Below are 25,075 nucleotides of genomic sequence, written 5' to 3'. Positions count from 1 at the left end.
TGATGCGCCAAAAAAACAAAATAAAGACTTATTTAGTGATGGCTGATTTCAAAACGCTGCTTCAGGAAGCTTTGGAGCGTTATGAATCTTTTGTGTCGAATCAGCGGTTCGGATTGCCAAAGTCACGTGATTTCAGCAGTTTGGCGGTTTGACACTCGATCTGAATCATGATTCGACACAAAAGATTCATAATGCTCCGAAGCTTCATGAAGCAGTGTTTTGAAATCGGCCATCCACTAGATATTGTTGAATAAAGTCATTATTTTTGTTTTGTTTTTTTTTGTTTGGTGCACCAAAAATATTCCTAGTCGCTTTATAACATTAATATTGAACCACTGTACTCACATGAACTGGATTTAAATATGTTTTTAGTACATTTAATGGATCTTGAGAGAGGAAATGTCATTGCTGGCTATGCAGGCCTCACTGAGCCATCGGATTTCAACAAAAATATCTTTAATTTATGTTTCGAAGATTAACGAAGGTCTTAAGGTGTGGAATGACATGAGGGTGAGTAATAAATTACATTAATTTCATTTTTGGGTGAACTATCCCTTTAAGCCTTACTTCAATTAGGACATTTAAGTAGCTTTTATAAAAGTACTTTAGAAAATAACATTACTGGTGAGCATCTTGAGGAAAAAACAATGGCAGTGACACATTTTCATATACAGGGAGTGCAGAATTATTAGGCAAGTTGATTTTCTGATCATATTTTTTTCCCAAGCACATTTTACCAATTCCAATCCACATCAATCTTAATAACTACTATTAATATTGTTTTTAATCATTTATAAGTGATATATAATTGTTCATGAAGTCTGGAAATGAAAAATGCCTTATATTCAGGTGTGCAGAATTATTAGGCAAGTTTTCTTTTACAGGCAAAATGAGCCAAAAAAGAGATTTAACTCAGACTGAAAAGTCAAAAATTATTAAATACTCATGAGAAGGACGCAATACTAATGCAATACTAGAAATTGCAAAGTTAAAGCATGACCAAGGGACAGCAAAATGCTCATTGGGTCAGCGGGGTCAGACAAAAACAGGTGGAAAAGAAAAGACACATGTTAACTGCAAAATAATTAAGAATTAAGGTGAAGAATTAAGTGTGAAACCATCAGGAACCCTTTAGTCTCCAGCGCCACCATTTTCCAGAACTGCAACCTACCTGGAGTCTCCAGAAGTGCAAGGTGTCAGGATCTCAGAGACTTAGGTTAGCTAAAGAATCCTAAAAAATGACCCGCTCTTAATAAGAATCACAAGCTGAAGTGTTATAAAATACATGAAGACTGGGTTTTTATAGGCTTTATAGACAGACAGCTTGAGAGTGACTCCTGAAGGACCAGCACCACATCCTCTTGTACCACTGTTTGAAGAATTTATCTTCCAGAATCTGGCAGTAAGTTTTGGAAGATCATTTTTAGTCCATCTCTGCAAGACAGACATTTCAGGATAAGAGATGGACTAAAAGTGAACTCAAACACCTTACTGCCAGATTCTGGATAAATTCTTCAAACAGTGGTACAAGAGGATGTGGTGCTGGTCCTTCAGGAGTCACTCTCAATCTGTCTGTCTATAAGGCCTATAAAAACCCAGTCTTCATGTATTTTATAACACTTCAGCTTGTGATTCTTATCAAGTGCGGGTCATTTTTTAGGATTCTTTAGCTAACCTAAGTCTCTGAGATCCTGAGACCTTGCACTTCTGGAGACTCCAGGTAGGTTGCAGTTCTGGAAAATGGTGGCGCTGGAGACTAAAGGGTTCCTGATGGTTTCACACTTAATTCTTCACCTTAATTCTTAATTATTTTGCAGTTAACATGTGTCTTTTCTTTTCCACCTGTTTTTGTCTGACCCCGCTGACCCAATGAGCATTTTGCTGTCCCTTGGTCATGCTTTAACTTTGCAATTTCTAGTATTGCATTAGTATTGCGTCCTTCTCATGAGTATTTAATAATTTTTGACTTTTCAGTCTGAGTTAAATCTCTTTTTTGGCTCATTTTGCCTGTAAAAGAAAACTTGCCTAATAATTCTGCACACCTGAATATAAGGCATTTTTCATTTCCAGCCTTCATGAACAATTATATATCACTTATAAATGATTAAAAACAATATTAATAGTAGTTATTAAGATTGATGTGGATTGGAATTGGTAAAATGTGCTTGGGAAAAAAATATGATCAGAAAATCAACTTGCCTAATAATTCTGCACTCCCTGTATGTAAGTGCAAGTTGCTTTGAGTTAAAACAGCTGGGACTAGGATTAAGCCTTTTCTGTAAAACCAGGGGTAAATTTTACACAGCATGGGGTCTGATTTATCTCTCTATCCATAGAGGTGTTATTGACCTCAAACAGGTTGAAGACCCTGTTTTAATCTATTCATTTGTAGTAACACAAATGATTCTCATATTCCATAGTCCATCTTCAATCGGTCAAAGCGTGTGACCGATAGAATATCAGAATCAACCGTTAGCTGTGAGCAGATTGTCTGTTTGAAAATAAATATTACATAGTATATTCTGTTAATATTATGCACAAATACATGTTTGTTTAAATCATGAGCATCAGCCACTACAAAACAAAGTAAGTAGCTGTGAAAACTGTCTGGCACCTACTTTTGTTAGAGTTCTTCTTGCCAGGATCTGTCAGCACTTGTTTTCTTATGTTTTTGATCATCTGTGCCAGCTGCCCTGTGCTGGAATACTGAACTTCTTCATCACAGATGTAACACCTTGACGACACCAAGCAGAAGGTAAGAGGTCTGAACACACAAACCCTGCCACATTTCAGTGAGGGTGTGGATGTGTGTCACTTACCAGACGCTCCAGACGTCCAGGCTGAGCACTAAACAGTGTGGCTCGGATCGAGGCGTCTCATAGTGCTTAATCGCATGCTGATTCTCTGATCTCCCGCAGCCCTGATGAGGATCACAACATTGTTTATGAGCGGCTGGCCAATAGCAACGTGTCATCATAAGTCACCTGATCACTTACTCTGTGGCCGCATTTCAGGCACATCCACAGAGCTGGACTTTCTCTATCAGTTTCATCCTCTGAGATCTGGTTTTCAACAGGCTTGGTCGGCTCACAGTCTTGGCACGAGCTCAGACTCAGATCAGCCTTCTTCAGTATGCTGTTGTCTATTCCTTTACGGATATGAGTGCAGGAAACCCCTTACAAAGCAACAGGAGAATCTTGTGTGAGGGACCATTATTAAAATCACTGAAAGCATTTCATTGTCACACATGTACCTGGTGTCTCAATGCTGCTGTCTGCTCTAGGACTTCTGTCTTTCCCCTTCTTTTTACCCATTTTGGTTTATAGAAGAGCACCTGGGTGGGGTTTTAAAATATGAATATTAACAGGCATATTTTAACAGGCACATTATTATACTTTTATTATTACAAATAAACACCAATGATGTGATGACAGGAGGTCGTTTATGAGTGTGTCAGCAAATTAAGAAAAGTAATAAATTATAATCAATTTAAAGATTAAGTCACGAATAAGTCATGAATATTTCCATTTAAACCAGTAAAAATACAAATAAACTGCGACAACTGTTGTTTTCAGATGACAAACGTGACACAAACAGTTTAGGGAAACTTACGAAGCCACCAAAACCATTTAAAACTCTGTAAACGGAATTACATCCATCCAATTTTCCGTAATCAAATAATTTGTAGCGAGACTAACTGCATTAAAACATCAGTGTAAAGCATGTTCACCAACTGCTCTGAGTATTTCCGGGTGACGTGCGATCCTGTTGAAGTTTATTTCAAAATAAGAGTCTGACTGACTGAATTTCTCGTCTTTTCTCGTCAAGTCGGACCCATCTTTCTAGTGACTACACTTATTAGAAGAACATAACCAAATATACATATACATACAAAGGATACAAAAAAAGTTAATTAAACGATTTATGCTCAGAAAATATACTTAAATTCCTTATATGTGGATATTTTTTGACCTCTTTCTCCTTTATGATTTTGTTGCTCTATTGCCTGCACACCTAAGGGTTTTTCCATTATTATTTTATTAAGATATTTGTATTCTAGTTATGAAAGTAGGCTTTGTTTATTTTGGTCTTTTTTATACTGTTTACCTTCATACAGACCAGCGCTTTTCACCACGTAATCTGAAGCTGGAATGTTTGTTCCAAAATCCAAAAGGAAAGTGAATGTAAACAAAACAAGAAGCCAAAGGTGTATTCTATTAAATTAAATTAAATTAAACGCAGATAACAGTGGTTTACATTTCGGTGACCTATTCATGTCAAATTAATAAAAAGAACATTCTAATATCTTGGAAATTTATTATTTTGCTTAAAAACATGTCAAAATTGGACCCACTTGTTAATGCTGGTTTAATGAGAAATATTAGTTTATATGAACAAACTTTGGAATATACATAAGTACTTTGTCATATTGTTTCACACTTGAAAGTTACACCTTTTGAAAAAAAAAAAAAAAAAAATGCATCTAAAAAAATGAAAAATAGACTACCTCTACTACCTCTCTCCATTCAATATCTAAAAGTGATTTAATTCTAAATAAGACAGAGCGGTTGTTCCAAATAGGTGTATTATATTGAGTAAAGGCAAATTGTTCATACAGTAACTTACAGAGTGCAACAACATGATTAAAACCAGAAAATTTAAATGGATGTTTGTGAAGTATTGTATATGTATTGATGTGGTGAAAATCAATACCACCTACATTTTTCAAAATGTTCCTGCAAACACAAAACCAAAAACTGCCAGTTTACTGTCTTTACTGTCTAGTCAGAAAAGAGAAGGGAACATGCTGTATCTTGAAAGACTCCTCTTTAGTACACAGTATTCACTGAAACATGGAAATATGTATTTGAGGTCATCTTCAGAAAATATTAATTTCTTTATTTAACTTGTTCGAAGTTATACCTAGGTGTTTAACACTAGATTTAATTAAGGACACAATATAGCTGTCATATAAAGCCATTAATTCACATTTACCAGAATAAGTCATGAACCATGACAGGAGCTTTAGAAAAAAAAAAAAAAAAAAAAAAAAATATATATATATATATATATATATATATATATATATATATATATACCAGATTTATGGTTGTAGTCAGCAATTTAGGAACATAATTAACACCCTCAATCAGAATAATTTCTATTCAGTTTCACTGAAAGTATTATCCCATTTTAATATAAAGCGTGTACAGTCTCATCACTGCTCTTTTGTTGTTGGCTTCAAAAATGCTTTCCATCATGATGAATGTGTCAACATACCAATTAGTAATTTACTGTGTTCAAAGGCAGGAGGCAAAATCAAGAAACCAGTAAAAGAATGTGAAGATTTAAGTTGAAGCTTTAATAGATTATCATATACAAAAAAGGTAAATCATATTTTACAGACAAACATTTCCAGTGAAATTATTTGCATGATCTTTGTCTCCCTCTGCTGGTAGAGAAATTCAAAGCATCTATCACTTCTGTAGTCAGGCCCTTGTTTTCTCAAAGTAAAACCTGTAAAAACATTTCCTAAATTTATAGTCAAGATTTAAAAAAATGTTTCATGAGTTTGTGTGCCCATATAATCTTAGCGTAAGTGGTAAACAGATTTGGCTTGCTGTCTGCTATAGAGGGAATCTGAGGATATTCTACTCAAGCTCCGATTGCCCCCCATAACAGGTAAAATTGTACAAAAAGGAGGTGAAGGGGAGGAGGAGGGATGCCGAAAGAACTAACAACAGGAAGAGGTAAGATGCTGGTTTTATACCTTGGTATTAATTGGAAGATTAGATGGGCGTACTCCTCCCGAAATTACGTTTATTAACTTTACTTAAAAATTGTTTTATGGCTAAAGGAATCACATTATCCCGTTATAATAAGGCACAAACTATTTTACTATACTACTTTATTCCCACTATTAAATACCTGCACTTAGAGAACTTAAATTTTTTTAAATTTTTATTTACAAACCCGATTCAAAAAAAGTTGGGACACTGTACAAATTGTGAATAAAAAAGGAATGCAATAATTTACAAATCTCATAAACTTATATTTTATTCACAATAGAATATAGATAACATATCAAATGTTGAAAGTGAGACATTTTGAAATGTCATGCCAAATATTGGCTCATTTTGGATTTCATGAGAGTTACACATTCCAAAAAAGTTGGGACAGGTAGCAATAGAAAGGCCAGAAAAGTTAAATGTACATATAAGGAACAGCTGGAGGACCAATTTGCAACTTATTAGGTCAATTGGCAACATGATTGGGTATAAAAAGAGCCTCTCAGAGTGGCAGTGTCTCTCAGAAGTCAAGATGGGCAGAGGATCACCAATTCCCCCAATGCTGCGGCAAAAAATAGTTGAGCAATATCAGAAAGGAGTTTCTCAGAGAAAAACTGCAAAGATTTTGAAGTTATCATCATCTACAGTGCGTAATATCATCCAAAGATTCAGAGAATCTGGAACAATCTCTGTGCGTAAAGGTCAAAGCCGGAAAACCATACTGGATGCCCATGATCTTCGGGCCCTTAGACGGCACTGCATCACACACAGGAATGCTACTGTAATGGAAATCACAACATGGGCTCAGGAATACTTCCAGAAAAACATTGTTGGTGAAGACAATCCACCGTGCCATTCGCCGTTGCCGGCTAAAACTCAATAGGTCAAAAAATAAGCCATATCTAAACATGATCCAGAAGCGCAGGCATTTTCTCTGGGCCAAGGCTCATTTAAAATGGACTGTGGCAAAGTGGAAAACTGTTCTGTGGTCAGACGAATCAAAATTTGAAGTTCTGTTTGGAAAACTGGGACGCCATGTCATCCGGACTAAAGAGGACAAGGACAGCCCAAGTTGTTATCAGTGCTCAGTTTAGAAGCCTGCATCTCTGATGGTATGGGGTTGCATGAGTGCGTGTGGCATGGGCAGCTTACACATCTGGAAAGGCACCATCAATGCTGAAAGGTATATCCAAGTTCTAGAACAACATATGCTCCCATCCAGACATCGTCTCTTTTAGGGAAGACCTTGCATTTTCCAACATGACAATGCCAGACCACATACTGCATCAATTACAACATCATGGCTGCGTAGAAGGAGGATCCGGGTACTGAAATGGCCAGCCTGCAGTCCAGATGTTTCACCCATAGAAAACATTTGCCGCATCATAAAGAGGAAGATAAATCTATTTTTAACACTGTCAATGGCTTAAAATGGCTTGCTTAAAATGTGTTTAACTTTTTCCACTTTGCTTTAATTGTTTGCCATGTGTATTGGGCTTTACAACATCTACAATACATTGTTTCATATTTGATACAATTCAAAGTATCTATTTTCAGAACTCATTTTCATGGGCCTTACATATAAAACAAGAAACTGGTGTGAAAACACACACACAACAGTGTGATCGCTGTGGCGTTTATGTCTTCAGTCTCTAGCAGCTCCTTATTCACCATCAGCTGATCCTGAGGAAACTGAATAAGGAGTCCTACAATAAAACAAACACAACCACATATGGAATATGAGACATTACTCACATTACAAGTGACATTTTAAAGGTCCCGTTCTTTGTGGTTTTTTGAAGCTTTGATTGTGTTTATAGTGTGCAATATAACATGTGTTCATGTTTCGCGTGTAAAAAAAAACTGTATTTTTCAAATAATTTACTTATCTGTATACCGCTGTTTCCACTGTCATAAAAACGGGCTGATGACTTCCTTGTTCTATGAAGTCCCTCCTTCAGAAATACGTAACGAGTTCTGATTGTGCCAGCGGTTCCTGTGTTGCAATTCGACAACAGCTTAGCGCTCCTTGCCCGGAAAGGTCACGCCTCTTACCATAACGGGGAGATGCATGCGCTCAGTGTTATCGTAAACATGTCTTTAATTTTACCCTATCAATTTGAGCCGGAATCAGACCCGGAGAACATAGATGAAGAGGATCGAGTAGAACCTGTGCAAACACGTCTTTTACAGGATGTGTCACAATGGTAAGCTATTTATTTACAGTAGGTAACGTTACATAGGCCTAAACATAGAACAATGATTCGCGTGGCTGCAGCTAAACCAGCATGTGGTTAAACAGTAAACAACAGATATAATCAACAAATAATTTAAACTGATCATAACAAACACCAACAATCGATGGTGTCCGGCTGAATTACTACACTTTTTAAAAGTTTTGGTCGGATAAGTTTCAATTGCCATCTAGTTAACAAAGCTAAACAGCATTGCCCTTTGTGTGATAAGTTACAGAAACTGTTAAACGCACCAACGTAAATAATAAAATGCACTTACCGGTTGTGGTCCACAAACAACGCCTTCTCCAGACAAAGAGGGAACTGCTCCATCTTTCAAAAATAATCTTTGTGCGAATCCGCCATTAAACTGACTGAGATTGAGGAAGCTGTCCTCAGTAAAATGTGCTGCACATAGTTTAACATGTGGATTATAATTTTCGGGAACCGAGTTAAACATAAATTGTAACCACTGATTTCTAAGTACAGCGTCCCTGGGAAGGCCAAACAAAGGTGATTGGACTGCGGGATGAAAATAACAGCGTTTCGACGACATGGCGACAAACACACTTTACAAACGCAACTCTTGCTCTTCTCCGTGGGAGCGCAACAAGACCACGCCCCCTTTTTTTGTGTATTCCTGTGGGCGGAGGTTAGTCAAAACACAGTTTTAGTGACGTCATTAAAGAAGGAAGTAGAGGGATGTAGTCCAAACTGGCCGTTCGTTGTAGGCTATTTCTGTTAAATAAAATATCTCGCTTGGCATTGAACTTTGAGCTTTAAAATTTTACAGATTTTATTTATACTCTAACAACAACATTACACACTAACTAAAGTTGGAAACATGGGATCACGAAGAATGGGACCTTTAATCACTTACACACAGAGACACTGATGAAGATATTCATACATTTATTGATCATAGAATTAAACTCATTATTCTAAAGTGTAGCTGAATTATCTTATATTCTCCTGTTACACACATACAGTATGAGGAGTGTTACTAAACTTTGACTAAGTTAAAAGTTTTAAATAAAAATTTACTCACAATAGTATAGTCCCTCCAGTATATAATATGGATCACCCTTCAGATCAAAGAGCAGCTTCACTCCTGAATTTCAGTTTGTTCCAAGACAGATCCAGTACTCTAAGCTGCGACAGGTTTGATCTCAGAGTTGAAGCCAGTGCAGCACAACCTTCATCTGTGATATCCCAATGTCTCATCCTGTAGAGAACAATGACAGAATGTGAATTGTAATTCTAGTGTCTGTAGTTTGTTATTCTCTTTGGTCTCAGAGCAGGTCACCTCATGCTCATTACTGATCTCTCCACATTCACTCTCTGTGATGTAAACTTGGTGTAGATCTTATTCAGGAGTGTTGGGTGCTTTGCTGCTGCCTCATACAGACACTCAAACTTTGGCATCAGATTTGATCTAAATATGTCGAAGACTTGGCTGTAAAATAAAAAAACACAGTATTACATGAGTGAATAAGCACGATGTCTTCTGTATTCTGTACCATATATTCAAATCATTCAAATCATATATTTTACAGGAATGATTTACCTGAGATCAGGCTGTGTATCCACTTTTGACTGAACTATAAAAAAGAGATTAAAGTGAATCCTTTGAATTTATCATTTATGTCAAAGGCACTCACTTTATGATTTTTCTTTTTCAACAAAGTTCTTACAAAAATTGTGGATTTTAGAGTGTTTTCACAGATGTGTCTCTTTATTAGGGCTGGGACAATACTACTGATGCATAACGATTTGTGAATAATTTCTGATATTTTTCAAATGCATCGCAAATCAATTCTGAGCTTAGTTTTTAACAGCAGATGGCGTTCTAGGCCATTTTTTTAAACGCACACTCAAATGCTCACGAAGAAGATCGCTTGTGCATTCTGAAAATGTATTTGCACCTCAGAATGCTTTAATGATGCAAGATTAATGTAAACAGCCCACTGCAAACACCCCTGTAATTCGCTTCAACCTTTTTTAACTTTATCATGGATTATTTTATAGAAGGTTCAAGCGGTGTGTGTAAGGAATTGGAAGGAAGCAGAGTAAAGCATGCAGTGCCATCTGCTGTTGAAAACTAAGCTAAGAATCTATTCGAGAGAGAATCGAGATACATACGGAAAATATCAGAATCAATCCAGAATCTTTTCTACAATTTACTACAATTTACAATATTTTGTATAAAATACTACAGATACTATTCTGATAAGCTAAAATGCCATACTATAAAACATATTTTAATGTAAATGTTATATCTGAGATCAGTCTGTGTATCTCCAGCCTTAAAATCTAATGGCTGATCCATAGACTCATAACTCTTCATTGACACACAGCTAGACTCTGGTTCTGATGTCTTCTGATGAACTCAACTATAAGAGAACAGATTTAATACCCTATGATGACAATCACTTTATTATAAGGTCTTTAAAAGGTTTTTTTTTTTTTTCATAAAAAAAAAAATGTTATGAGGTGGCTGGTCTTGTTTTTAATAAAATCCTAATTTTTAACTTAAAGGTGCTCTAAGCGATCCTGGGTGGAGTAACTTCCTGTTGACGTTCGAAGTGTTGTCAAACAAAACAGAGGCTAGCTAGACCCTCCCTCCGCCTCCTCCTCCCCCTCCCCTCCGTGCTTCCTGAAACAGTCATGAACGCGCATTTAAAATCATTCTTGTCGGTTATTGGCTGGAGCATGTTTACTATGTTTCATGTTTCATGGTCCAGGCTGCACCAGTTTGTTTTTATTGCTGTTTTTGGAGCTTGTGGCGACTACAGAGACCACGTTTTTTTACAGTGTGTTCAGGGGACAGGCAGCTAGCGGATAGTGAGGAGATGTTTGCTGTAGGGCTGGACGATTAACCGAAAAGTAATCGAAACTGAAAAATCGAAAGTGAGCAGGTAAAATGTAAATCACGAACACCTGTTTCTCATTCCAGTAATTGGCGCGGAGACAGGATAAAATGCCAGGAGAAGCAGGAGTGTGTGAGAGAGAGAGAGGGACTGCTGACTGAGACGCTGAGCACGACAACAGCACTGGAGTGAAGCCCTATTGTGGATTGTTTATACCGACGTTGGAGTGAAGCCCTGTTGTGGATTGTTTATTTTGTTGTTGTGTGTTGCAGACTTTTGTTGGACATTTTTATACACCGAATGAAGCTCAGTCAGCAGTCAAAAGCCGACCCTTGTCCTCTTCCTTCCCTACGAACTCTGAACTTTACTACACACAATAATTCAGCTGAACTGAGAGAGACAGAGAAACAGGATCACGAGATGCTGGTGTTCTCTCAAATATACAATGATAGTCAAATGTTAAAACAAATGCTAAAATAAACCACAGCCAACATGAAACACCAATGGAATTGGAATTTTCCAGATGGAAGTGATGGAACAAAGACACAAACTAAACGAAGTAAAGAAACACTGTGACTTCAAAATTCAAGGAACAAAAGCCAAAAAGCTGCATACCTGCTCATAGTGTGGAAAAAAAAAAAAAAGAAACCTTAATGCACACATAAGATTTCACACTGGAGAGAAACTGTATACATGCACTCAGTGTGGAAAGAGTTTTTCTCAAAGATCAGGTATCAAGAATCATCTGCTCAATCACTCTGGAGAAAAAACATTTAACTGTGATCAGTGTGGTAAAGGTTTTAATTCATCTTCACATCTAAAATCACACCTGAAAGTTCATTCAGGTGAGAGGCTTTATGTGTGTTCACTCTGTGGAAAGAGTTTTTCATGGCCGGATAGTTGTAAACAGCAACAGGAAAAAACATGATCAAGAAAGAGATCGTGTATAGTGTGAATGTGTGAAGAGCTTTACTAGAGCTGACAACCTGAAACGACACAAAATAATTCATACGGGAGAAAAACCTTACAAGTTCTCATATTGTGACAAGACTTTCACTCATTCTGCAAACCTTAAAGTACATGAGCGAGTTCATACTGAGAAGCCGTACTAGGCTACTGTACTCAGTGTAGGAAGAGTTTTAAACATTCAAAAAACCTTCTCACTCATATGAAAAAATACTGCAAAGTTCATTTCATGTCAAATGCTTCACAAGAAAACTGTGTGAATTAAAATATGAAGTTTTTCCTAAAAGCACAATATCATCTAGATTAATTTTGTTAATTTGGTGAAAAGTTTAGAAAACTAGAAAGACTTGAGAGTTGAAGCTTCAGTCAACAACTCTTACAGTGTAAATAAAGTCATTGTTGTTGTTTTTTATTTTCTGCTTAGCAGGTCTTACTTGAATAAGATATTTATGTCATTTATTTACTAAGTGTAGCCCTACTATATTGTGTTCTAATTTTGTCTTGATTCATCATTATTAAATACATCCTGTTTGTGTTTAGTTTCAATTTCATGGGCTTTTAGGCAATGTACACACTGCAGCTAAATTCGGTTGTCGGTGCACCTTTTATTAGGCCTAGTGCTTAATCTTATTCTGTACATGTGCACACAGTTCAGTAAAATACGGGAGTGACAACCGCATTCTACAACCGATTAACTCCCGAAATATAGAGGTAGTGACAACAGAATTTACCGAAATTCTATGCAGAGTGTACAGAACCGAACTGAACAACTAGTTGTTAATGACGTTTATAAATAAGCAATAAGGTACGAGAGGCTGTGTTGTATCGTGAATAAGTCACGGCTGAAGGGCATTGTAAGGCACAAGGCGAAGCGGAGCCAAAAATATGTATCAATGCAACTTTCATGAAGTAAACTTTCACTAAAGCCTTCCTTCTGCCGGAAAAAATAGTCCCTGACCGTGAACAGCAACAGAAGTTACATTATTACGCCATTAGATGGCGGCAAAGACTGTCTTTATGAGTGTGTCCGTCAGTAGGGAAGACTTTTATATTGAAAAGTCTGAATTGTGAACATGGAACAAGATGCAACTGACAAATGCTTTGTCACGGGAAAACCCCTTAACTGTTAAAAGGACAAGATAATACATTGGACGTTTAAACAGATTTTTTATTATGAACATAGGACTGACCGGAAGGAAAATGCTAAATCTGAATGCAGGTAATGAACTTGCTCACTCGATCGCTTTCTCACAATACTCTTCTACATAATACAGTAGGCTTCAATGAACAATATCAATTGAGAACAAACAGTTTATGTTACTAAGAGTGGTTGCTAAGGGTGTTGTGTAGTGATACACAGAACCGTTGGGTGAAGTGGTCATAGCCGTGTTTTTTCGTGAATAAAACACAGCTATTGACCAATCAGAATCAAGGACAGGAACTAACCGTTTTACAAAAGCGCATAAGAGATGTTTCTCTCTTCTGTATCACTAAAAAAAAAAAAAAAAAAAGCATCACGAGCACGAGTGTTGCCAGATCTTTCTATAAAAACAGCGAACAAGAACAGGCCTATTGATGCAATTAGGAGATCCAAGGTCAGATGATTAAATAGATTTTATTGCTTAACAAAATATAATCATAAAATAAATGATAGACATATTGATTTTGTTAATTATTAAAATGTAAATTTAATAAATGAAAATTATCATAACAGAATAATACAAACAGATCAACTTACAATATCTCTGAAATATTGAAGTTTAAAAATTTAGTTTAAGTATTATCAAACAAAAATGTTAGTGAAGATCTTAATCAAAAGTTGGTAAGATCTTAACCCAATCTAAATATAATGTTAATCAAATTCTATAAGTCTCTTGCCTATGAAGAGTAAAGTTTGACGAGATCTCATTGGTATAAAATGCAAAGAGCAGAAATTGAGTCACGACTGAGAAGGTGTCAGATGAACTTTCAGGAGAAAATTGACCTTCCTATACCCTAAAATTAGACATCAGCAATTCCTTTTTTGTGCATGTAATCAAAACAAGTAAACCACAAGAGCTATTAAAGCAATTCAAGAATAATATAATTGTAGGAGTCTCAGCATTTTGCAGATCCACAGTAGTCTAACAACGGTGCTAGACGTAATGTGATGGACAAATGGGGAATTAATTCCCCTTTTCGTGGAAATCAAATACATCTGTAAAAACAAAGACCTATTAAAATGTACACTTTGGCCTTTGTTCAGACTAAGTTCATGTCTACTTCTGCAGACACGGCCTTTTAATAATATCTGTACTTTATCACCCTTGTATGCCAATGGAAACTTTCAGACAATGTGTGCATATGCGTATGCAGCAGAACAGTCAGTAATGTAAAGGTTATGTAATGTAACCCTTTACATGAGAGAAACAGTATTTGCCATAAAATAATGTTTTGTCATAAAATCATAAAAACATAAAAAAAAAAATGATTACAATATAACTTGATTAAATGATTGATTATAGGCAAGAAAAACACAATTTTTTCAATCTTCATCCATCACCTTCATTCAAAAATATATGGTTTCTATAAAAATATAATTGTGGCGACCAGGGCGGGCAAGAGCCGTGAGGGAACGGCGCGAGGCGCACCGGCCTTGAGTCTCTCACGGAGGAGCTCAGGAAGCATAAAAGGAGGAGCGACGACAGTGAAGGACGAGAGACGACCAGGCCTGGATATTATTTTATGTTTTATTATGTTTGTGTGGCCGGCAGACGTCCGTGAGGACGGCATTACTTTAGTTTTTCATTGTTTATTTTGGAATTAAAGTTTTGTTAAATGTTCGCCGGTTCCCGCCTCCTTCTTCCCGTACATACGAACTGTGTTACATCTCTTCGCCTTCATCACCCATGATAAACTGAAATAAATGCGAATGCTTTATTCTTAAAATAAGACCAAAACAGACCAAAATACCCGCGTCAAACTCCGTAAACTCGATCGCTTTATGAGCCGACCTTAAACAAGCTTAAAAACTCTTGAAATAAGTGAACATGGCAACGTCAGCGCGTGCTCTGTGAAGCAGCCTTTACAAGCATCAACAAAACACGACACCTCCATCCACTCTGCTTTAGTCTTAAGTAAAAATTTCTGAAAATAAGGAGTATTTTGTCATTGTAATATTACTTTGGTGGCAATAACGGACACCACACAAACAAGGTGCCACGTTGCTATGGTTTCCGAGTTGTCAATCTTCTGAGTTACGAGAGTGAGGTGACTCAGATAATATAAATAAAGGTGACTTGACTTGACTCATGTCCGTGCATCGGTCAAAGATGAAAAAGGGTTTTCAAGCATCAAAACAATAAGTGTAATACAGCTTTGAATTGTTGTTGTTTTTCAATACATCAGAATGGGTCCTGTTTAATTTGTGTGTTTGTTTTTATGAGCAAAAATTCAATATCATAAATTTTTTACCATGATTTACAGAAGACATCCACTAAAATGTCATTCAGTGTAACAATCTTGTCAGGGATATTAACATAAAAAATATATTTTGGCTATGCCATATTAAAGACTAATTACTTTTACCCCAAATGCTAATTACTTGTTATTTTACATTTTTAAACTTTTTCACACTTTAAACTAGATTTTGCCCATTTGACAGCAAAATTTGTCATTTAAAATGCAATAACATTTAGTAGGCTCACTTATTCTTTTATATATTTTAATGCATACAGGTCAGAATAAGTATTTTGTTTCAATTTTAAATGTAAACAATGGAACATTTTTTCACCCACATTTTGACATTTTATTCTCCCAAAACGTATTTGAAATCTTAAAAGTATGTTTATTTTTTATGATGTTTAATTTGCATTTAATGTGCTTTCTATCTATATAAAATCACTTTTGTAAATTTCTATTGATGCGGACATCTAGGCTAAATGTCTCTGACCCACATACAAGTAACGATATCTGATTTAGGGGATTCATTCCCGTAAGAAAAAGGACGAGAGAGGACTTATTATGTTTGTGTGGCCGGCAGACGTCCGTGAGGACGGCATTACTTTAGTTTTTCATTGTTTATTTTGGAATTAAAGTTTGGTTCAACGTTCGCCGGTTCCCGCCTCCTTCTTCCCACATCTACTAACCACGTTACAGTTATTTTAATAATATAAAATACATGTAGTTATGTTAGTAACCAACTTTGCATGTGGATGATACAACAGGACCGACTGTGCTATTGGTAGGCTGCTTGTAGAGGGGATTGCAAGGTGCCATATAGGTGAACATCTCTTGGACAGAAAGTATTGTCTGTAATAGGGAGTAAATATTGGAATAGTTTACCGCAGTCAATAAGACAATGTTCTACTTATCATGCTTTTTAAGACAGTGCTTCCCACACATAGACTTTACTTGGGCGGGCCGTCCAGGTATAATAACGGCCGCCCAAGTATATTTGGAGACACATTTTTGCTTTTATTATTTTTATCATCTTATAGTTTTATATCCAGCGCAAGATAATGAAACCAACCGCGTTTCGTACCTGCTCGTTATGTGAGCGTCAGAACTGTTTGCTCCCGCTTGACATTCCCACGGGTGATGCATTTTGCAAAGTCACAAGGCAGCGCCGTTGCGTGTTCTACAAGCTCGCGCGACAGCGCTTCAGACTGCTTCAAAGTGATTCTCAATCAATGAAAAGCGCAGATTTATGCCATGCGATTGCTAATGAACTCAGGTTGATGAATTATTACAATGTCTACTTCACGGCCTTTATATAAAATGTTTTATACGGTTGTAAGAATCTGAAGGATCAGCCTGCAATAGTACAGACATTTCAAAATAAGAGTCCCGGTGTATTTTGGGCTTGTTTATAATTAAAAGTCACACGCTAAGTTTTTTCTTTCTTTTGGGCATTATTGGTATTTTGGTTACACAATAAATTGTATTTAATTTGATTTCCATTTAATTCATAGTAAATTATTGTAGTCTCCCCCACAGGAAGAAAAGACTAAGAACATTATTTGACACATATATTATTCATTATATAAATTTTACTAGTAAAATCTGTGACCCATTCACTGAGAGAGACACTATATGACAGCAAGGAGAACATACGAAAAGGTGAACCATTTAAATGCTGTAATTTTGCATAATTTACAATGCATAATAATAAATGTAATAGTATGCTATGTAATTCAAATTAATTTCAATAAATAAAAATATTGTTAAAAATCACATATTATTTGTTTGTCACATGTAGTAGACCATTTTTGTGCCGTGGGTAATAGGAGGATATTTCACCCGGCTACCACCGCAAGTATATTTCAAACCTGTGGGAAGCACTGAAAGATCATCTTAAAAAGTGGCTTATGACGAATGAGTTCTGTAAACATGTGTCTTTGTGTGTACCTGCCTAGGGACTGCAGATGTAAATTAGCAATGTTGTATAATCCGGCTTGTTTACATTTTGTATTTTATACAAATGTTCATTAACATGTATTGTCCCTATTAAATAAATAATCAAACAACAACAAACAAAAGACCATTTTGCAAAAATAAACAAACAAACATGCGCACAAATAAATCTCAAGAGGGAGCTTGCCCTGCATGTGACCCTGCTAAACCCCCCAATGTTCAAATCAAAACTACGCCCAACCCCTTTTTTAGCATTTTGATTTTACGATTCCTGGACGAAATCACTTGTCTGTGATCAAAGATAGTGAGAGCTGATGTTGGGGAATTTAGCCAAATTCATGCTAAATTATTATTGATGCAGTCAAAAACTCTCCCAACTGCTTTGAAACCAAGCTTTAGCTTAGCTTTAGCTAAATGAAACTAAGGAAAGGACTAGAGGTGTATTCATTATTTTATTTCAAATTCTACTGTATTATTACTCTTTCAGCTATGTTAAGACTACATCTCTTAAAGGATTAGTTCACTTTCAAAAAACTCACCCCCATGTCATCCAAGATGTTCATGTCTTTCTTTCTTCAATGGAAAAGAAATTAAGGTTTTTGATGAAAACATTCCAGGATTATTCTCCTTATAGTGGACTTCAATGGCCTCCAGACGGTTGAAGGTCAAAACTACAGTTTCAGTGCAGCTTCAAAGGGCTTTAAACGATACCAGACGAGGAATATGGGTCTTATCTAGCGAAACGAATCGGTTATTTTCGGAAAAAAAACTTTAATGTAAATGCTTTATATAAACAAATGATCACCTTGCACGTGTTTCCACCAAAACCGCACTTCCATATTCTTCAAAAAGCTTACGCTGTATGTCCTACACCTTCCCTATTCTACTTACGGAACGAACGCAGCGCCAGTTCCGTTTTTTTCCATAAGTAGAATAGGGAAGGGGTAGCCCACTTTAATCCTGGAATGTTTTCATCAAAAATCTTAATTTCTTTTTGACTGACGAAAGAAAGATATGAACATCTTGGATGACATGGGGGTGAGTAAATTATCTGGAAATTTTTTTTGAAAGTGAACTAATCCTTTAAAGCAGAGCTCTCTGGCTATCATTTCAGTAATGTTTAATATCCTGTCAATGCATACATTAATCATTGCATTTGTCCGTTTCAAAGATGTCAGAGAAAAAGCAAAATTCAAATGGGTCTGATACCTTTTGTGGTCTGTGCAGACTCGCGCATATGATCCGCTCGGTGCTCTCGTGTCTCTGGACTGGAGCAGACTGCTCGCGTTGCGGCCTTTCATGTGACACTAATGCGAAAACGGACTTCATTCGCGTCAAAGGATAGCATATTTACACTCTCTGAATCGTTCCCTATTCTCTATATAATGCACTATGTGCCATTCACCATGAAAAAACTAGTAAATGTGTGAACAAATGACCGATTTCAGCCGAGGCTTCAGCGTCTGTAAGAGTGTAGGAGGAGGCGGGACTTCAGATTTAGAGAGCATTTGATTGGACAGAAGATTTGACGAGAAACTGAAGTGCGATGTGATGTCATGAAAATCCGTGATCCATTTTAGCAGAAGTGACAGACTGTAAGTTTTGAATGCTTATCTCCTAAATGCGACTTTTGTCATTGTTTTGGAACACACCAGCTTATCCATAACCTTAAAGCAGAACTCGGTAAGATTTGCGAAGCTCCCCCTACAGGTTCCTTCAGTGAATCACACTGTCGTAAATACTCCAAGCGCAGCTCTGGACTACAACGACTACAACGCTCACCAGCGCAGTAGTTTTGCAAATACAGTACAAGAAATCTCGATGGAGGTGGGTAATTTTCGAAATTGTCTTATAAAGTCATAATATATACATTGTTTTTGAATTACCGTAAAGCATTTTGTCACTCTCGCTCGCGTGAACGTGAACATGAGGCGAGATTGTGTCGGGTCGGTGCAGCTCAACTTGCAAGTGCTGTTTTCTGGCGTAGATGTGCCAGAGGGGGTTGGTGCATACCTCAAACACACCACTACAAGTCAATTAACCATCATAAGGACTTAGAAAACTATTTATGAAGGTAAAAAAAGTTACTTAGTTCTGCTTTAAGGCTATATTCATACTAAAAGCTAAAAGACTTAAATTTTGATTTCATGGGGACTTTAAGTTTTAGTTCAGGGGTGTGCACACTTATGCAGTTAGTTATTCTAAGTTTTTTATTTTTATCCTTTTTTCTCTCTGATTTTTTTTTTTTTTTTTCTGAAACCAAAAATAATGTTTTGTTGCCACTCTCCAGTGCAAGTTAATCTTTTCTTGCAATGACAATTTGTGCTACAGTACCTGCAGTTAAAAGTCATTTGTCAAGTTAAAACATGGGTATATACTTTGTGAGACACAAGTTACCAGATAGGATGGCGGGGTGAAATGTGTTATAAATGTAGGTAGCACATCTTGTCAGGGGAATGTGCATGTGGTGCAATGTGCTGTGATTTTTTTTTCTCTATGTTTATATGCTTATTAGATAGAGAGATATTACAGTTTTTACAGCTTTGGGACATTTTTTGAAACAGCCTAAACGTTCTCTAAACTGTACAATTGTCACAACTGTTCACTGAAACATCAGAACTCTATCACATGTCTGCAAAATGTAGTTACTCACCCAAAACATTTAATTTACGCTTCAAAACCTAGTTATTGTGTCAGTAAATTGGCTAATGTTTTTTGGTTTTTTTAAAATATGTAAAAAGATGTATGTACACAAAAAGTGCTTTGTATCAAATTATTCATTTACAGTACATTGAATGTTAGTACAAAGTAGTTAAAGACACCTATAAAATGGGACCGAACATTTTTATTTATACAGTACACTTATTTTTTTTTTTTATAAATATGTTACATGTAAACTGAAAATTCACAGTTGCTAGTTAAATCTTACACAATCTACTACATCTTCACCAAACATCACCAACACCACCACATATTCTTACATATCTTTCTATTGCACAGAGAGAGAGAGCGGAGAAAGAAAGCATACTTATCTTAGAATAAAATAGGTAATTTAGAGGGAAAACAGGAAAAATAGTTGTTTTTTATCCAATTGTTTGTCATATTTGTTTGCTTGGTCAACAACAGCTTCGTAGTACTATACATTAACTTAGGATATTTAGAACCCAAGTTTTTAGATGACGCATGCGCAGTTCGTCGATCTTTCCACTCCAGACTACTCTGACACTAATCACTTATTTTGAAGGTTTTTTTTATTTTTATTTTTAGTTTAATTTTTATTTATTTTAAGTAAAAAAGAAGTTTAGAATCAAACTGCATTGCAACGAAAATTACCTCACTTCCTAGCGTCCAGGTCCAAACAGGGCTAGTAGCGGTATGAAAATTGTGATGTCGAGTAAAGTCCAGTGCAGGGGTTCAACTTTGGCCCTCGAGGTCCACTTTCCTGCAGAGTTGCCCCAACCTTCAACCCGAACCTGCGGACTCAAAAAACCTTCTTCTTCTTCTTCTGGGGGATGGACAAGATGGCGGACCGCAGCTCGACTCATCAGGTGAATTACATGTTTGGGAGTCTGTGAGCTATTTTAAATTAACCCGTCCAGCAAATATAACCGATAATTTCATAAAACAACTGTAAGAGAATACAAACCTGTGAACTTGAGCAAAGTTACGTGATGGATGGTAAGAATGAGCTGTGAATTCTCGTTGCGAATCAATGATCAAATACGTAATCTGATCAGTCTAAAATTAACAACAGTCTGCAGAGGGAGAAAAACTCACCACAGTCATTTCTTAAAAGTAAATAAATTATCTCATGAGTTTAGATCTTTTAGCTTAAGATTTCTCTCATGTCATTATGATTATGGGCTGCTCGAGACTGACACCTACAGACTGTTTTAACAAACGTTTATTAATTATAATTAATTATTAAAACAAACATTTTTAATTCATATTTAACATTATTGGCATATATTTTATTTATTTTTATTTATAAAATAAATAAATGTATAAATATATAAATGTGTACAGATACATTTAGTAGTTCATATATATTTAAGTACAGTCTGCTCATGTCTGAAGTGTGTTTCTCTGTCCATCTAGATGCTGTTTTCTTCAGTCATTCTGTAGCAGCCGTTGACATCAGTAATGATGACAGGTAAGTGACGCTCTACACTCTGCTGTTATAGAGCTTGATGATTTCTACACACACAGACATGTTTCCTCTTCTAACCCGTAAGACCTTCGTTAATCTTCGGAACACAAATTGAGATATTTTAGTTGAAATCCGATGGCTCCGTGAGGCCTCCACAGGGAGCAATGACACTTCCTCTCTCAAGATCCATTAAGGTACTAAGAACATATTTAAATCAGTTCATGTGAGTACAGTGGTTCAATATTAATATTATAAAGCGACGAGAATATTTTATGTGCGCCAAAAAAACTAAATAACGACTTATTTAGTGATGGCTGATTTCAAAACACTGCTTCATGAAGCATCAGAACATAAATGAATCAGTGTGTCAAATCATGATTCAGATCACGTGTCAAACTGCCAACGGCTGAAATCACGTGACTTTGGCGCTCCGAACAGCAGAATCGATACACTGACTCATTTATGATCCGATGCTTCCTGAAGCAGTGTTTTGAAATCGGCCATCACTAAATAAGTCGTTATTTTGGTTTTTTTGGCGCACCAAAAATATTCTCGTCGCTTTATAATAGTGATATTGAACCACTGTACTCACATGAACCGATTTAAATATGTTTTTAGTACCTTTATGGATCTTGAGAGAGGAAGTGTCATTGCTCCCCATGCAGGCCTCACGGAGCCATCGGATTTCAACTAAAATATCTTAATTTGTGTTCCAAAGATCAACGAAGGTCTTACGGGTGTGGAACGGCATGAGGGTAAGTAATAAATGACATAATTTTCATTTTTGGGTGAACTAACCCTTTAAACAGCCTTCAGGAAATGAAGCACACAGACATTAAAGCGACAGTTCAGTCAAAAATGAATGAATTTACTCACCCTCATGTCATTCCAAACCTGTAAGAAGATATTTTGAAGAGTGTTTCAACTGTTTGTGTCCACATTTTGTGACTTAAAAAAATACAAACAAACAAACAAACAAACATTTTTTTCAAAACATCTTCTTAATGTTGAGTGAACGATCTGTTTAAGGGCAATCAGAATAATATATTGCCTTTTGTCATGATGTGTAAAGATAAATTAAAACATAATCAGACATTAGAAATGAAACACAGACAAATGACAACTTGAATAAAACATTTATTTTTATTGTTTTAACTCTTTTGAAACCACATAGAGAAATGTTGAGAGATTTGAGATTTGATTGTTGTTTAGATTGTTTGATAGTTTTATTTTTCAGTATATTTCATTTTTATTTGAGTAAGACTTTGTTTGAAAAATGTTAATAAAACTTACATTTTTTGGATTCTTAAGAAGGAAATGAATGCATTTTAAAAGGAACAGAAATAAAAAATATAGTAATTTAAGTACTTTTAATATTTGCGATTATGCATAAAATATTTTAATCAATTTACTATACTAGTTTTTATGTTTAACAGGCAGATTTTGATTATTGAAGCACAAATAAGTGCATTACAGAGCTTCTGTTTTATTAAGCTTCAGTTTATGAAGTTCACTGTGATTGTGTTTACCTGTTATAAACAGTAATTGTTGTATTTAAATAATTTAATCATTTTCACTGCTCTAATTGCCAATATTTATGTGATCATGTGCAAATCACACATACAAACATTTAAGAAATTATATATTATATTATATTATATTATTTATATATTTATATTATATTATATTATATTATATTATATTATATTATATTATATTATATTATGGTAACACAAAAAGATTCATTAGAGTACATTAGTTAATGTGAACTAATAATGAACTGCACTTCTACAGCATTTATTAATCTTTGTTCATGTTAATTTCAGTATTTACTAATACATTATTAATATCAAGAGTTGTATTTGTTAACATTAATGCACTCTAAACTAACATGAACAATGAACAGCTGTATTTTTATTAACTAACATTAACAAAGATTAATAAATACTGTAACAAATGTATTGCTCATGGTTAGTTCATGTTAGTTAATTGTAAAGTGTTACCATATTATTATATTATATTATATTATATTATATTATATTATATTATATTATATTATATTATATTTTATGCATGATTTAAATTAAAAATTCTGATTTAATTACCAGTCCTCAAATTTGATTGGCTGAGCACTGAAGAAAAAACACAGACTTGTCGTACACCTTTACCAATATTAAACCAGACTCTGTTTCCTCCTGTGAAGTGAAGTTTCTTCCATTCAGGTAATTCTGATGTTGTTGCCGTTGTCACGAGACTGTGATCTTCTGGCCAATCTGCTGCTGTCCAGAATCAGGTGGTTTGTCTTGGTCTGGCATCTCAGCTGAGATCTGTCCACTGTGGGTGACCCTCAGTAGTTGTGAAGTAGCAGTGGCGTCGCTCTCAGCATCACTGATGCACACAAGCCCTCACAGCACGTCAAGCTGCAAACCGTGTGAGGGACCCTAACCTACCCTAACCTAACTCTTTAAAAGCAACCGCATATCCACCAACCACACAAACATCCTAACAACCATGTAGCAAAGCACGAAAAAACACTCTGAAGAGTCCAGCGACCGCACAGCAACACAAAAACAACCGCTCAGAAAACCTTGACAAACGCATGTCAACAACAAAACTGCCCGAAACATCCCGACAATCGCGTAGCAAAAGACTAAAATCTGTTTAAAACAACCGAGGAACCGCATATCAGTGCAATGACAGAAACATCCTGCAACACACAGCAATGTGCTAAAAAATGTACTTGACAAAATAAAAAATAAAAACTTACTCAAACTAAAACTTTAAAAACTGAAACTTACTCATAAAACTATAAACGTACTCTATAACTATATACAGTATGTACATACGTCGCCCCGCTGTGATGACTCAGTGTCTGGGCTTCTTTCTTGCCGGTTCCTCTGGCAGCGGCTCTTCACTGATGTCCACATGGACACGAGGAGCGAAGCTTCTTCTGGATGTGGAGAAGCTCTCAGTGACGAGGACGCGTCCATCAGGCTGCTCTGTCTCCAGCAGTGAAGGGCGCTTGAGAGTCTCCCACAGGCGCTGCTTCATCTTCAGTCCCAGCTCAAGGCTGTAGGGACGGTGCCGACCATAGCGTGTCTTCATCATGGGCTCTGCCACAGAGCGGTAAATGTCCTGGTACCCCTGCGTGCTGTAGCCGTGGATGGAGACAGACTCTTCCTGCTGACACGGAGGAGCCGGACACACGTCCACCGAAGAGACTGAGGCTGCTGGACGGACGTCGGGAAGGACAGCTGCGTTCTTCAGGTAGCGCTTGGACACTTGCTCTTCCAATCCGTTGGGTCTTCGAGCTTTGGCAGAGATGCAGCTGTAAGTGTGATCCAACCTGCTTACAGCTGCCAGCCATGAAAGCTCACAGCGCTCTTGACTGGAAGAGACGCCCTCCACCCAGAATCCCCTCAGGTGTGTGGAAAGAGTCCTGGTTCTTCTCAGGCGACGCTGCTCCATGCTGATGACTGAAGAAACACTTCCCAAACTGATGAAACTTGTCAAATAGTAGAGTTGTAAAGAGTTTGTAGCGTGTGATCAGGCTTCAAGGCTTCAGGGACAGTTGTGATGATTTCAAAAATCAACTCAAGCTGCTGGACTGACATAGAATGTTGAGGCTGATTTAAATGTAAACAACACTTGATATCAGCAGTAAGTCCATTA

General features: G+C 36.4%; 1 protein-coding gene across 4 annotated transcripts in view; it reads right to left on the bottom strand.

The window, feature by feature from the left end:
* The window catches only part of usp16 (ubiquitin specific peptidase 16), a 33,367-nt gene extending 12,712 nt beyond the window's left edge, over positions 1-20,655 (bottom strand). For 2 of the 4 annotated variants that reach the window (XM_048160049.1, XM_048160052.1), the window contains exons 1-5: positions 3,613-3,772; positions 3,254-3,334; positions 2,997-3,175; positions 2,820-2,920; positions 2,619-2,734 (exon numbers count right to left, since the gene is read on the bottom strand). In XM_048160049.1, the coding sequence (XP_048016006.1) occupies positions 2,619-2,734; positions 2,820-2,920; positions 2,997-3,175; positions 3,254-3,314 (457 nt within the window). In that variant the 5' untranslated portion in view covers positions 3,315-3,334; positions 3,613-3,772. Of the gene's footprint in view, positions 1-2,618; positions 2,735-2,819; positions 2,921-2,996; positions 3,176-3,253; positions 3,335-3,612; positions 3,773-20,586 lie in introns of those variants that run through there. The other 2 variants (XM_048160051.1, XM_048160050.1) reach the window with 2 other exon arrangements.
* Positions 20,656-25,075: the final 4,420 nt, after the last annotated feature.

This window comes from Megalobrama amblycephala, linkage group LG16 (genome assembly GCF_018812025.1).
Source record: "Megalobrama amblycephala isolate DHTTF-2021 linkage group LG16, ASM1881202v1, whole genome shotgun sequence".
Lineage (NCBI taxonomy): Eukaryota > Metazoa > Chordata > Actinopteri > Cypriniformes > Xenocyprididae > Megalobrama > Megalobrama amblycephala.
This window is presented reverse-complemented; position numbering and strand designations above follow the sequence as displayed.